The 15,062-nt window shown below is 48.2% G+C and overlaps 1 protein-coding gene across 1 annotated transcript in view; it reads left to right on the top strand.

Annotated features, from left to right (window-relative positions):
- LOC125952468 (uncharacterized) overlaps positions 1-15,062 on the top strand; it is a 36,422-nt gene that overhangs the window by 15,335 nt on the left and 6,025 nt on the right. Inside the window, exons 3-4 of the mRNA XM_049681935.1 lie at positions 2,650-2,966; positions 3,070-3,296. Of these exons, the coding sequence (XP_049537892.1) occupies positions 2,772-2,966; positions 3,070-3,296 (422 nt within the window). The 5' untranslated portion in view covers positions 2,650-2,771. The remainder of the gene's footprint in view (positions 1-2,649; positions 2,967-3,069; positions 3,297-15,062) is intronic.

Genomic DNA, 15,062 nt, shown 5'->3' with positions numbered 1-15,062 from the left:
CTGCGATTGGGGCGAACCCTGAAGTTAAAAAAAAAAGATGCTGACGACGAGTCCTTCGCACAAAGGGGGGGAAAAATTAAGACACAATTACAGGGTTTATGGAATGTGTAAATTACAGCTCAGCTCACTAATCGAATTTGCTTCCCCTCTCTCTCCTTCTCCCTCTCTCTCTCTGGTGCTGATGGCGTGAGCGGTGGTTTGATTTTGACATTTTATGAAATCACATTTCCAAGAAGAGATGAAATCGGTTTGACATCAAGCAGCAGCCTACTCTGCTACTACCCTCGGCCTACTCTGAGCCGTCGCTATGAGATTTCTACCGCTTTGCTGCGGTTATAACCGATTGCAGTCGAACCCCTTTGTGGGAGCGAGCGAACGACTCCGAGGAACCGAACCGGAGGACGTCTTTTCCGGGCCACCCGCTCGCCTCGATGCTGCTGGCAGCATTCTCGTTCTCATGCTTTGCATACCGCGTGTGTTGCATAGGTTATGTGTGCATATTTCGCTTATGCTGCTGCTCCCTCGCCGTAGGGGGTGCGATCATAAGATATTTCAATAATTTGCTCACTACCAACACACACACACACGCCGTGCCGGGCCTTCTTGCTGGGGTGGGCCGTGGAGCATTCCAGCGGCATACCTCTTCATCTCATGCCCCTTCACTACGCGATCTTTTCACGTTGATTGCGTGGCGCTTGCCGCATGATGGCGGTTGTTGTTCCTGGCTTGCCTTCCATGTTGTCGCTACCTCTTCCTCTCTCTCCCTCTCTCGCACCTCTAATATGACTTTGTGGTCTTCGGGGCACTAATGTGATGCAGCCGCGAGATAATGGAGGACGGAGAAACAGAGCGAGCGAGGGAGCGAAAGAAGAAAAAAAATGGTAACACAACAATAACGGCGCGAGGGAATGCACCACAAACCACGTACCAGCCCGGCGCCACCAAATAGATCGACGAGCATGAGATTTAGCGAGCCCCTGGTGGCAGCTGTAACGCGCGCCCAGACCCGCCATATTAGCTGGCCAGAGGGCACACGAGAGAGAGAGAGAGTGCATGCTGTGTATGCTGTGCCCTTCCCGTTCCCTCAGATTGATATCTGTAATTAAGTGCCCTCTCAGCTGAAGCAATAGGCAACCTACCAGATCGAGATCATTAGAAGGAGTATCGGGGAGGGGGGGTGAGCGCTCAAGAGAGAGACACAGGCAGGGTGAAGTGGCACAAGACACTTGAGAGAGAGAGGGAAGCACAAAATCAAGATCACAACACTCAAGGCGAATTCGCTCGACAATTCCCGCGCGAAAAAATAGCTCTTTCGCACAGACCGAAACCGAATTGGGCCCTTGCCTTCTGTGTGTGTGTCCCTGAACGGATGGCCATGATATGCTCGCGCGGTGTGTGCGGAGTGTGCTCGAGCAGCGACAGCGAACACAATCAAACACACCAGCGAACAACGGTGGTCTTGGGAACGCCAAATGCCGATGCCGGCATGCGCGATGCCATTGTGCACTTAGAACAGATCAAATCGAGCAGAAATCCGATTCCAATCTCGCGGTTGCGCCGGCCGTGAGTTGTGGGCCGCGTCCGGAAACCCGGTCCCCGAACCAGCGGGTTGGTTCCACCACCATTATGCTGCCACATTCTCAAGGGAGAACTCCCGGGGGTTGACACTACTGTCTACATCTTACACGCTGCCGCACGATATGGTCCAGCAGGTTGGAAAGAACCGGTCCGTAACCGACTCTCTACACGGGAGCGCAAGTCGCGAGAGATCTATCATTTAATTGTCAATTCTATCATTTAACTGTCAAATCCATACAAATCGGACCGACTCTCTACACGGGAGCGCAAGTCGTGAGAGATCTATCATTTAATTGTCAATTCTATCATTTAACTGTCAAATCCATACAAATCGGAGGCGAGAGATCTCTCGCTCGTGTAGAGGGTGAAAACTTTGAAAGAATTGAGCAACCAGCGCAAGAAAATAACTGCTCATAAAAAAAATCAAGCAAGCTGTTGTTTCAAGTGAGCGCGGTAGCTAGGCCAACAAGACGATGACGTTTGGATGAGAGTTTTGAAAGTTTTGAAAGGATAGCTCAGTTTGAGCAAATCTCTCAAAACTTTCGCGAAAGAATCTGCGCTCCCGTGTAGAGAGGCGGGGAGGCGAGAGATCTCTCGCTCGTGTAGAGGGTGAAAACTTTGAAAGAATTGAGCAACCAGCGCAAGAAAATAACTGCTCATAAAAAAAATCAAGCAAGCTGTCGTTTCAAGTGAGCGCGGTAGCTAGGTCACCAAGACGATGACGTTTGGATGAGAGTTTTGAAAGTTTTGAAAGGATAGCTCAGTTTGAGCAAATCTCTCAAAACTTTCGCGAAAGAATCTGCGCTCCCGTCTAGAGAGGCGGTAAGGTTGTGATCTGGTGCGTGACCTCGGCCCTGGTTTCACGCCCCGGCTAATTGCGCTCTGTGCGATGCACATGCAATGCGGGATGGCGGGGAGCGGGTCCAATTAGCGACACTCCGGCACACTACGATGACGTTTGTGTTTCTTTGGAAACCATTTCAAGATCTAAGTAGACGCTGGCTTGTTCTGTCATTCAACGTAATCAATCTAACCTCATCTGATGTTTCCGCTTCCTTGTTTCCGTTTCAGATAATGTACGATAAGCTCGCGGTCGTCGTCGATTGCAGCAACTGAGTTGAGGCTGAGCCAGTGGCGACAGAGCGGAGCGGGTTAGAGTAAGACCGGCGTAGACCGGTGCCACCAGGTCAGGCATGGCGCTGCGACTACGGAAGGATGTCCAGAAGGCATCGTACTACGTTTGGTTTTTGGGTGCCCAGGAAGCGAAGGCCCTGCGTGGCACACGCACCCTGCTGCCCATGATACCGCGCATGGTGGAGAAGTCCAAGGAGCAGGAACCACTCAAAGTGACGCTGCAGGTTTCCCACAAAGGATTAAAGATCGTTCAGGTAAGGTGCTGGTTCGTAGTAGAGGAACTATGCAATTGGGACGGTGGTCAAACTACATCTACTACAACTACTTTCCTTCTCTTTCTCATACACACAACAACAGGGTTCGGCAAAGCACTTTATACCGCACGGTGCAATCACCTGCTCGGTGCAGACGGAAGACATCGTCGCCTGTACGCTGCTGCTGTACAATCCGGCCACCAAATGTCCGCTGCACGTGCACGCCTACCGGTGCGACTCGGAGCTGACCGCCCAAGCCCTCCACGATCAGCTGCAGATACTGATCAACAGACCAGAAAATCAGAAACGCTACACCGAGCTGGAGACACGGTAAGTGCCGGTGCCGACGTCGAGCCAGCGCCATTCAGAATCGATCGGGGATCGGGAGCAGGAACAACAGGTCAATTGGTTCTGGCTAGCACGGGGGGGGGGGGGGGGGGGGGGGTACGTCGGACGTCTTAGACCACGGAACGAATGACCATCAGATCTAGGCGAACTGGAGCGTATGATCGATTTTACGTTAGCTGGCTTTGGCACTCACTCCCCCGGTGCCCAGTACTGTCAGTGGTTGCGCCCTTTTATGTTTTGGGCACCGACAGGCTACCGGAAGCCAGCCGCAGACAACGTAACCGTACCTTTGCGCCGCGTTGCGTGTGGCGTAACGAAGTGTCCCGTTATGTGCGCGCGGGGGTCTCCCGGGGCGAGATGCCCGGTTGAAATCGGTTTGGTATCGGTCTTCATTCACGCGCAGTGGTCCACCTGCTAGGTTTCTCCCCCCCCCCCCCCTCTTCCCTTGCCATTGACGGGGTCTTATCTGGAGTCTGGTGTTTGGAATTTAGAGCTAATATTCCAGGTTTCAATATGTTGTATGTGGTCCGATGGCACTTGGAGCTGGTGCTCGCAACGTGCTAACGGTGCTCCAAATTATTCTCCCCGTAATTGCTTCTCCACATGCTAGCGATCTCATCGATTTTCGGAACATTTCGGAAGCGAATTTCTGTGGATTTGTAGCAGTCGCACATGCCCTTCACTCACCCGTAGCCTGTGGCTCCGATTAGGGTAATAATATCTCTCCCTGAATGCATTCTCGGCCCAGAATCCAGGCCACGGCCCTGCCGATCGATGATTGATAACCGCAGCACCTGAAACGTTCCAGATCCAAAATCCCCCAAATCGACATCATTACAGCTTTGAAGCGCTTTCTAGCATCTCCCAGATACACACCATCACTCGTTAGTGTTGCTGACGGGATCAAGACAAGACGACTTGATTGCGTAATACACAAAGTACTACTGCCGCAGCAGCAGCAGTACACCTTACTGTCCCCCCGGATAGGGGTAGCGCACTATTAGCGCATATAGCGCAAGGTGTACCTGTGCCTGTGCCAAACGCTAATGAGAGAGGCCAGCATGAGACGGCCAGCAGCCAGTAACGCTCGGCGCGACGTTACGCGCGTCCAGGTCCAGGTTTGTCCGCGCGCGCACACACCCGAAACCTCGCGAAGTCGAAAAGAGCCGCGATTTCGTGGTGAGCGTAATTAAAAATGCTAAAACGCATGAATTAGTGCCGCGGAACACTTTCGCGGTGCTGGTGCTGGTTGGTGGTTGGTGGTTGGTGGTTTGGCGATCGGAGTAGAAGAAGGCGGGGGGACGACGTAAAATCGTAGCAAATTGTGCACGAAATTGAGCAAAACTGCGTCGAAATTTCGCAGAAAACGCACCCGGGAGACGGTGAAACTCCGCGAGCAGCGGGAAGGAGAAAGAGAAGAAAGCCACCAAATGTACCGCCAGATTGACCGCCTTTTCTGGCGGACTCCAAGAGCCTGCGTATTCAACGGACGTTTATGACGTTTACACGTTCAGTTAAAGGCATTCCGCCATGAGCCGCAAAAGGCGCAGCTTTACTGTTTTAGGCGGCCTAACGCTCGATCTCTTACTCGTTTTTTTTTTTGGGCAATCATCGTTCCCATCACTCGGCGATACCCCCCCACACACACACACACACACCTCTTGCCGTGATGATGCATCTCGCTGTAATCTGATTGCAATTCACTTTAGCTTTAGCTGCTGCCCGCACATACTGTCCGCCGTGGACCGTGGAGCCGTCCCAGGCAGCTCTATATATCCCGCGTCTACAAATGGAGACGGACGGAGCGAGCGGTTATGAAACCTGGCAGAACGTGGTGGTGGCCCGGTTTGGCTAGGCGCATTATGTTGCGCCGCGCACTTCGTCGCCGCGCCATTTGTTATGCTCGTTGATGGAAACACTTACCCACCCCCTTCCCAACCCCCCGCGTCCCGGTGGTTTTGATGGTCCAAAACGGTCGGGTTCCACCGGTTGCAAACGGCAACTTTCGAGCTATCGAGGCACTTGCTGTCCATAGAGCCGTACCTCTCCGCAGTCCAATTACGCCGCCAGTGAAGAGGGTTGGTGTTTTTTTTTGTCTAATTACCGGTCAGTGACAGGCCGCTCCCATTGCGGTGCCGTTCCTAGCGGAGACCAGTTAGGACTACGTAAGCGAATGTGCGCTTTTTAGTGCTACTGGTTCTTGGCGCCCCGGAGAGTTAGATACCGGACCGTCCCCAGGCCAAGGCGTGTGGCGGCATAGTAGGCATCCTTTAGCAGATTCGCAGCAGACGGTGACCGAGTTCAGGTTGGCGACATGTGCTGCGAGAGGTCTGTCTGTAACGTGGTGGTCAAAACATTCCGTAGCATTCCATCCTAATGCCTAACACGGTCTGGGCTGTTCGGTTTATCATTACATCATCGTCACCAGATTGCTGATCGCCCAAGCGAGTGTGATCAACGACAGTAGCAGCAGCAGCAGCACCACCACCATCACCACCACTATGCACTGCTACTATGCTAGATGCTCTGCGGGCGACTCCTTGGGGCGACAGGTTTATCTAGGTAAAAATGGACTTTACGATCGAATCGATCGGTCAATCGATAGATGAATCTTTTCGGGATGGTCTCCTGGCCGGTCGGTCGGTTTGTGGAGCCCGAGATGCCTTGGCAACGACGCGGCCCATTGCGCAATCGTGCGCATCGACATCGGTTGATTGGCTTTTTGGGGAGGGGACGAGACCAGAGACACGCCATCAAACGCGGGGGCACGGTGTCACTGTGTGAGCATCGTGTGATTTACGTAATGGTTTTGTTTGCTATCGCTGGGTCGCTTGCCTGATACTAATCGAGGCCAGACACCCCCCTCGGGGCAGGGTGTAAGTCTGTTTGGAGCCCACCGACCTCGTCGTCTGTCATCGGAATCGGATTCTACTGCTTCGGCAGCTTTTGACATCGATTCGCTAATCAATGCCAAATGGAATGTTTGATTCCGATGCTACCTGTTGTAGCATATCCAATTAAGGGTTGCTATTGCGAGATGACACATTTACGTAAGGGAAGTGACGGAATCGCTGATACAGGAGTATTGTAAGGGACTTCGAAAGGACGGACAGGAAATGTCTTGTTGACTTGTTTGCCCCATATTTATTTGCCCAAGTTACGCTGGCACGCAGCATGCCAGCAAGCTACCAACGGCCGAACCGAATACAACACACGCCTGTGATGTCTAGCTGTGACCTACCGCAACTAGCACGTTAGTGAACCATTCCCAGAACATCTTACATCTGCAAATCGGGAGCCATCGTCGTCGTCGTTCTCTTCCTTTTGACCCGTATTATGGTTGTGCTCTTCCGTGGAGTTGTTGTGCTCGTAGTTGTCGTCGAAGGCGTAGTCTTCTTACGTCGAACGTGAGTTATATTCCGTCCGATAGTCGTTGTCGGGATTTCAGTGCCTATAGTAACAAGCTTACCTGGTGTCACGGTACTGGTGACACTGGTTGACGTTACGATCGGCGTAGTTGAAGTTGTAGTGCCGATGCTGACTGTTCTCGTGGTACCTGTGCCGTTGGTGACGATACCGGTCGTCGTAACGAGCGGAACGATTGCAGTAGTTGAAGGGATCAAGGTACTTCCCGTGCCATTTAATGGAATGCTCTGCGTGGAGGTCGTGTTATCGTAATCCTGGTAATCGTACTCGTAGTCAGTAGAGTTCGAAGAATTGTCCGAGTACTCCTCGTACGCAGCAGGGCTAGTTTGTTCAATCTTTTCCGTTGTGGTTGTCTCACTTTCCGTATTCCATGGTGCAAGGCCAAAAAAGCTATATAACAAATATGCATTCTAAAAAGGTAAACGATAAAAGGGTTATCTGTTAACTCTAGCTTTACTTGCAAATCAATAAATTCACTCACAGACTTAACTGTGGTCGTCCTGCGAACAGTAGTGGTCGTTCTAGGGCGTGTGGTTGTGCCAACTCGCTACAAGAAATCGATCTTTCAATTACCCAATTCTCGGCAACGAGTGCCTGCACTTACCGCTGTTGTTCGTATGAGTTTCTGTTAAATAGACCCAGGGAAGGGAGTGGTTTAGTTAAAAAATACCCGCCATTTGATAGCTTTAAGGTTTAACATCATATACCTGAGGGGCTCCTTTAGCAGTGGTTCCTGTTCGTGGGCGCTGCTAACGATAAACTTTACTGTTTATAACCGTTTCAGCGTGCACGTTCACACTTGCTCTCATGCATACTGACCTTATTCTTTGTTGTCGGTGTTCTAGCGTTTGGCTAGTGAGGACACGAGCATGAGCTACAATCCGATTAATTCTCTTCGATTTGTTGAATACATACCTTAGCTCCAGCTTTCTGTGTAGTAGAAGTTCTGGTACCGGGGTTCGGGACCTGCAACGTAAGGAGAATGAGCAAGACTTTCTAGATGATATGCACACAAAAATTCTACCGGTGCCGTTGGAGGTAGCAATATTGCCTGAGTGGATTCATAGCGTACGCCAACATCGGCACATACGAAAAGGCAAACGACTATTAATCTTAGCTCCATTGCTGTAGTGCTTCTGTTCGTAGAGCTTGAAGCACACTAAATTTTAATGCGGTAGCGTTGGGCCTTTTGATCGTTCTGGTGTGGGGATATTATTGCAAAATAATGAAGTTTCCCAAATTGCAGTCGCGTAGCTGATTCCTTTCCTTAATGAGCTACGCAATGTACAATCACTGGACTCGGTTATCCTGTAGGTGGAAATGGATTCTATTTAGCGATCATCATTGCAGGCTGGTTACTATTAAGGAAAATTGTTTTATTTTTGTTGAAAAGCTACCTCATATTGTTGTACCGCTCTGTGTGACACTAAACCTTTAAAAAATTCTTGGGAATCGCTCTGTTGGATGAATTATTGCTTGTCATTTTTGATACTAATCTAATAATCAGTGATTTTCGGAAAATGATGGCCAACTGTCAAACACAATAACAGTTCACTAGCTCTTCGAATGCAGGTGTATATGGTTTTGTATTGCAATTCTAGCAGAATTCGTTTTTTCCGAAATCATATCAGCTGTGGGTATCAAAATCAGATCAGTTTTGCATCATGGTCAATCAATCCGCGAACACCGTCGACCGGTGTTGCAACGGTTGTTTTCCTTCTTTTAACCTTTGTCCAAACGACTCTCGGATTTGACGTAGTTGGAACAGGCATCGCCGTGGTTTTCTTGCGCCGAACTCGAATCATATTGCTACCGACGGTCGTTGATGTTACAGTAGTGTTGTCGCTGCTGCCGGTATCCACGGTTAGGGTTATTGTCGTTGATTCTATCTCATCGACAGTAGCGTTGTCTACGCTGCTACCTGTGATGCTAGTTTCCATCTCATATACAGTACTATTGTCACTCGCACCATAATCAGCATCAGCATCCGTGTACGCGTAGTCCGTTCCGTTCATTGGTTGGTCTGTTATGCTTTCAGTCTCCCAAGAACTAGTCGTAGTTGTCGTTGTGGTTGTTGGTTTTGGAAGTTGCATTCCAAAGAAAACGATTCCCGGTTCTATCATAGGTGATTGTTCTACCTGCGAGATGGTGCATGAAATGATGGTAAATTAAGATTTATAGGGCCCTCGCTTACTTATTACAACTTACTGTCGGTTTAAAAATGGCCGGCGTAGTTTTGCGATTGGTAGGTTTGGTGGTTGCTTTTCGTGTAGTAGCTTTTCGCGTCTGGAAGAAGCGATAATTTTTTTATTCCACAACAAAGTACATCTATTGGTGATCTGTAAACTTACGGTTTGTCCATTGCTGAGTTTCTGCAGGAGAGATGGTGAACCATAATTTGTTAAAATATTTCATAGCGAAATGTGTCCTCTTTGTTAGTCAACCAGTGCAATGCATACATACCTGTGATCCACTTTTAACAGTAGATGGTTTGCTGGTAACCTGGTAAGGATGTGAGCATAGCAATCATAATGTTTGCTACTGAAGCATAGCATTTTCTATAAATACCTTGAGGGCAGCTTTAACGTTTGCCATGGTTGTAGACCCCTGAAATGAAAAATGTATGTAACACACCTCGCTAATCTCTGCACATTTGCAGCAAAACGAAACGAAACGAATGCTAACCTTCACGAATCCTCTAACCGTGGTAGGCGTTCTGGTCGCCTGCAAAGAATTCAGTTTAATAAGGATACTGTTGTAAATCAAATTACATCTCCTTACTTGTAATGCACTCTTTACCGTTGTAGGCGTTCTGGTCATCTGTGGAAAGTAGTGTAAAATGATTGTAAGGCTACATTGAAGAATTATAAGTACTTACTTGCGCTCCGATTTTGACCGTTGTAGGAGTTTTGGTCATTTGCTTGTAAGAGTTGAAAATCTCCATAAGTATGTCGCATACAGCTCATTCGAATTTAATGATCAACTTACCATAAGTCCAATAATTTTAAAAGCTAATGTATGACGTAGCATTTGGATATTTTAAGCTATCTTAATTCTACTTACCTGTTTCATACTTTGCGCATTTGTAGTCGTATATGTTCTGGGTTTGGTTGTCTGGGTTCCAGATTTCCTTGTCTGATGGAGCAAGTAATCAAAAAATCTAATGGACTTCTCCCAATGCTTGGCAGGTACTTACCGATGTGGTGCTTCTTGCTGTTGTCCTCAGCACAGAGTCCATACTTTTCCATCGACGCGTGTGTACGTCATCTTCTGATTCAGCATCGCCTTGCTGTGTCGTGCCTTTAAACTGCTGTTAAAAGGAATGCAGTAGTTGTTGATTTTAAGACTTCTGCAGGGGTCAGCAGCATTTGCATTAGTACTTACGCTGACGAGCAGCAAGGTAACTGTCAGTATGCACACCCACTTCATATTCGGGAGTGTTCCAATCGTGTCTTCGATGGAACGGAAGTGTACACTGAATGGACGAACTTTGCCCACTGAAACATTAGTGCATGGCATAACGTCGCTTATAGCTTCGTGTTGTATGTTCATTTTAACATATCAATTTGAATAGCATTATACATCAAGAACTCATTTCCATTAGTAATAATAATTTTCTTTCAACGATGAGCATTATGCATCCGGAGGTGGAACAAGGGTGGCTTTTTTTACTCAAAACTAAGCGAATTGTATTAAAAGTACTTTGATTGTAGTTCAGAAAAGATTTATTACGGACACACGGCTGAACCAGTTAACTCAAACTGGGTGATTTGCAAAGAAGTATAGTTAATTAGAATGATTATAAGTTCATTAGAAACGTGCAGTTGATTATTTCGCTCGGACATATCCAAGGGCATGTCCGATTCGCAAACATCGGAGGTCTAACTGCACTGCTTATGTTGCAACCGGAGCTGTCGTCGTTCTCTTTCTTTTGACCCTTACCCACATCATTCCCGGTGCCGGACTTGGAGTTATCGTCGTTACCCGCGTTGTTGTCCTCCTTCGGCGAATGCGTGTTAGATTCGTTCCGATTGTCGTGCTCGTTCCGTTGGTATTATTGGAGATGGTGGTGCTGGTAACAGTCACAGCGGTTGGTGTTGTGGTAGCTTCGCTAAGGCTCACCGTACTATTCGCCGTCACTTCCGTCGTATTAGCCGTGACTGGAGATTCTTCGTAGCTGTACTCATAGTTGCTGAGATTCGTAGAGTAAATCGGATACTCTCCGTACTCGAAATTACCATCGAATAGACTAGCACCATCATTTGGTTTTTCCGTTGTCGTCGTTGTTGTTGTTGTAGTGCTGTTATCAGTCGCTGAACCTCTGTTAGATGGACTGAAAAATGGTACCCCGAACAAACTGTACGGTTGTATACCGTACGCCTGTAAAACACGAGCAAGAATCGATGTTTTGGCAATTAGTTGTTTGCTGCATGATGCAAATCTTCTCCGTTAAACACTCACACTGCGCAACAATGGACTAACGGTCGTTGTGCGATGATAAGTGGTTGTTTTTGCCGTGGTTCGTCTAGTTGTTGAAGTGCGTCGAGTCTAGAAGAAATTAACGTTCTATTACTCTGGCTTACAGGGTACGACCCCTGTACACACTTACCGTTGGTGCATTTTTAAGTTTCTGTTAGTCGAAAAACAGAAAGGGAATGTAGTACAATCAATGTTATTTAATGTTACTCACTGTCACCTTAAGCAATATACCTGTGGAGTGCCCCTGGTCGTTGTAGCAGCTTTGGGCTTTTGTGTTGCCCCTCGGGCCGGTGTCGGAGTCCTGGTCATCTGCGCATATCAAGACGTTTTCTTTTTATTAATTTTCCTAGAGGTTGTTAAACATACCTGTGTGGTCGCTTTACCGCGAGTAGTCGTTCGAGAAACCTAAGTTAGATAAGGATTAGTTAAGTTCAGGAGTTGGCAGACACACAATACATACCTGAGATGCGCTTTTAGCTGGAGTTGGAGAAGCCTGAAATGATAGTACATACAAAAAGTAATCTGTTTATAGTAGCTTACACATTTACTGTATTACCTTGAGGGCAGCCTTCATTTTTGTTGTAGTCATAGACTTCTGAAAATAAGAAAAGGTGGAGAATTGAAGCGTAATTGACCTGCTTTGCCCCATAACGCACATCCCCTTGTACTAACCTGTGTCGTTCTCCTCGCCGTTGTTTTGGTTGTCACCTTTACGCAAGAATTAAGTTAAGGTAAGTTAAGTGGCCAATGAGTAATAATTCGTTTCGGTAACTTACACGGCTCCCTTTGGTTGTTTTTTGTGTGGCCGTTTTAATACTCTTCCATCGCTTCGTTTCATTTTCTACCCCAGTATCCGACCCGTCGTCGTCATCCAGCATAACTTCGCATACCTAGTGGAGATGACGAATGTCTTAGAATTGGTCTTCAAACGTGAAACACTCTTAGCGATCGTTTACATTTGCCAAGACCAGCAATAGGATCAATCCCAACTTCAACTCCATCTCCTCGAGTCTATACTAGAGTAGCTTCCTCTTCGACACAGCTACACTACTGGTCTGTAGTTCGCAACATATTGAATTAGGATAATATGGGTGCCTTCAAGAGATAGATATTATTCGCTAATGACTTCCGAAGTACGACGTGGTGTTGTTTGTGAAAAAAACAATTTTAAGTTCCATCAACGACCACACGTGAGGGGCTAATAGGAAAATAATAGTCATCCGGGGCTGTTCAGTTGATGTTTGAAAAATTATTGAACACTCTGAGCTGCTAAAAATTGATAAAAACTTCTCACAGAATTAGATACTTTTGTTCGATCGTCCAATTCCACGATGTTCCAGAGCATCATAACCATCTCGTTGAAACTCCGCTCTGAAGTGATGACACAATTTTACGCGACTATTACGCCCTTTTCGAGGTCCTGCTTCCATCAAACCATCTGGATGACGAAATTGCTGCACTAGGGTGCTCCGGGTGAAGGGCTACCGTTGGTTTGGCCGAGGCTGACAATGATTAGCATTTCGAACTGTTTCAGATTAGGCACAAGATGCCACCACCGATTCCCATGCCAGTTGCCGGCCCAACGTGCAGGCTAGATTGACCTAATGCCGTGCGGTGGAGCATAATTTTCTACGAAAATCCGCACCGCCACGGCGTGGGCGTCGTAGATAATCCCATCTTACGCGTGCCCCCCGATGGCGTCGCCCCCTTTTTTTGTTTTTGGGAGCTTTTCTAATTTTTTTTCTCTACTCCAAACGAGCCTATTTACAAATCGCACTCATTACCGATCCCTGCGAAAGGCGCCTCACTAGCAGTTGGACAACGATGGCCTCGGATGGTCGTCGGTGTGGTGGTTACGAATGCCCCTCCCTGAACGCCCGTTGCGTTGCGTATCAGCGCCCTACGCGGGTAATGTTTCGCGCGAGCAATGAATACGCTGATGGCCGTAGGGTTACTGGTGGGCATTGCGGGTGTCTTGGCGGGTATGGGCCTTTTGTTTTCTCTCTCCCTCACATTTTTCCAACAATCGTCGCTACCATTCTTAATTCGCTTGTCGTGATGAGTGGAGCAGAGGAAGGGTGGACGCTGGTGGAGCGACGTTTGCCTGTCCACGTCGACTGTGCGAACCGCGCGAAGGCCTCGAGCTAATTATGGGTTAGAGGGTGGTAGGGTTTGAGAAAATGGTTAAGATGCTCTTGTTTTGCTCACCGATTCACTGGCCCCTGGCGTGAAACCCTGAGCTGGGGCGTCACAATCGGAACACAATCGTTGTGTGTTGATGTTGTTGTTGCTGTTGCTGTTGCTGCTACTCCGGTGCGTTACATCGTTTACATTCAAAGTGTTGATGGTGGTTTTTACTGCGCTGATCAGCTGCCGGCACAGTCCTTGACGTTATCTTATCCAATCGCTCCCGTACAGTAATTGAGGTCAACCGTAAAAGGGCCAAGAGGCAGAGCATCTACTACAGCTTTTTGACCGGGTATCTGGTGACTTACTTCGAGAGGGAACAAATGATAATTAATACATTACTCAATGGGTAATGTATAGTAAATGAATATTTTAACATTGTTTGAGAGCGCAATTCAAGGCATCACGTTCATGCAGTTGACTCCCTCTGGCTTCTACCTCATCATCCTACGCACCGTCACGCCAATGGCGCAATTCTATCATGCTTCGTGGTCCGGTAGAATACTGAGCAAACGTGTTTCCTCCAAGAACAATGAGCAATCGCCGACGGCAAGAATACCGATCACGGAATGCCCGAAAACGTGATTCTAGCGTGGGCTCAGGTCATTGCTCGATGTGTGTCGCGCGTCACGGACCAAGATTGATGACAGCCGTCAATCGTCAAGCAAAGGGGGAGGGAGGGGGAGAACGGTAACGGATATGGGGTGGGCACGGTGGGTGGCTATAGTTGGAAAGCCAAACCGTTGGCCAACGATCGTCATCATCGTCATCATCATCATCACCATCATCATACGCCAACAGTCAAGGTTTCCGAATGAAATCATTTTATAGCCGGAACGGATTTTCAATTCCGACTGCCCGCGCAGAAGACATGGTCCCAGATTTGGCACTTTCACCGCGTCGATTGGTGGCTATGGCGGCGGTAATTAATCCGTCGGTCCTAATCGAAAATTCATTTGCCACCACCCCGTGTGTACGTGTGTGTGTGTGTGTGTGCAGGTGGTGGACAGACAGAGTGGCAAAACGGAATGTAGGAAGCGCAAAAGTTCGGTCTAGGATAAGCACCGGAATGGCCAGGCATTCCGCGCTCCGCGCGAACTCACGCGTTTTCACTTTCGAACACGGTGTTGTGTGTGTGTGCATGGATCCGGGATTAATGTGCAGAAAAAAAGAAAGAAAGAAAGAAGAGGCCAAAAACATACAGAGGGCGGTGATAGTGACAGAGCGTAAAGCAGACGAACGTTCGTCTGCTTTTTGTGTCTTTTTTCGAGTGTTTTATTTTTTTTTTTGGGAAGGGAAAGAAAGTGCACGCCAGCGACAACAATATGTGTTCAATGGGATGCTGCGTTGGCATCTTCGCCGCTCCCTATCCCTAGTAGGCTGAACAAATGGAAGAAACGTCAAAAACCACCAAAGTAACCTGTTGTTGGAAATGGTTTTAACTTCTCCACCATTTCTGGGGTTCGTCACTTGCCGGAGCAAGTCTTTTGTTCGCTGAAGCTGGCGATCGCTGTGGAGCTGGCGAAATCGCAGGCCGCCGCTTGCCGAATGACGATTTCATCATTTTTAATGAATAATATGTACCAATCCGCACCGCGCGCTCGCGATCGGTTGCCGTCGCATGTCATAATGCCGATCACGATGGCGACACCGAAC

Source organism: Anopheles darlingi, chromosome 2 (genome assembly GCF_943734745.1).
Source record: "Anopheles darlingi chromosome 2, idAnoDarlMG_H_01, whole genome shotgun sequence".
Taxonomy (NCBI): Eukaryota; Metazoa; Arthropoda; class Insecta; order Diptera; family Culicidae; genus Anopheles; species Anopheles darlingi.
This window is presented reverse-complemented; position numbering and strand designations above follow the sequence as displayed.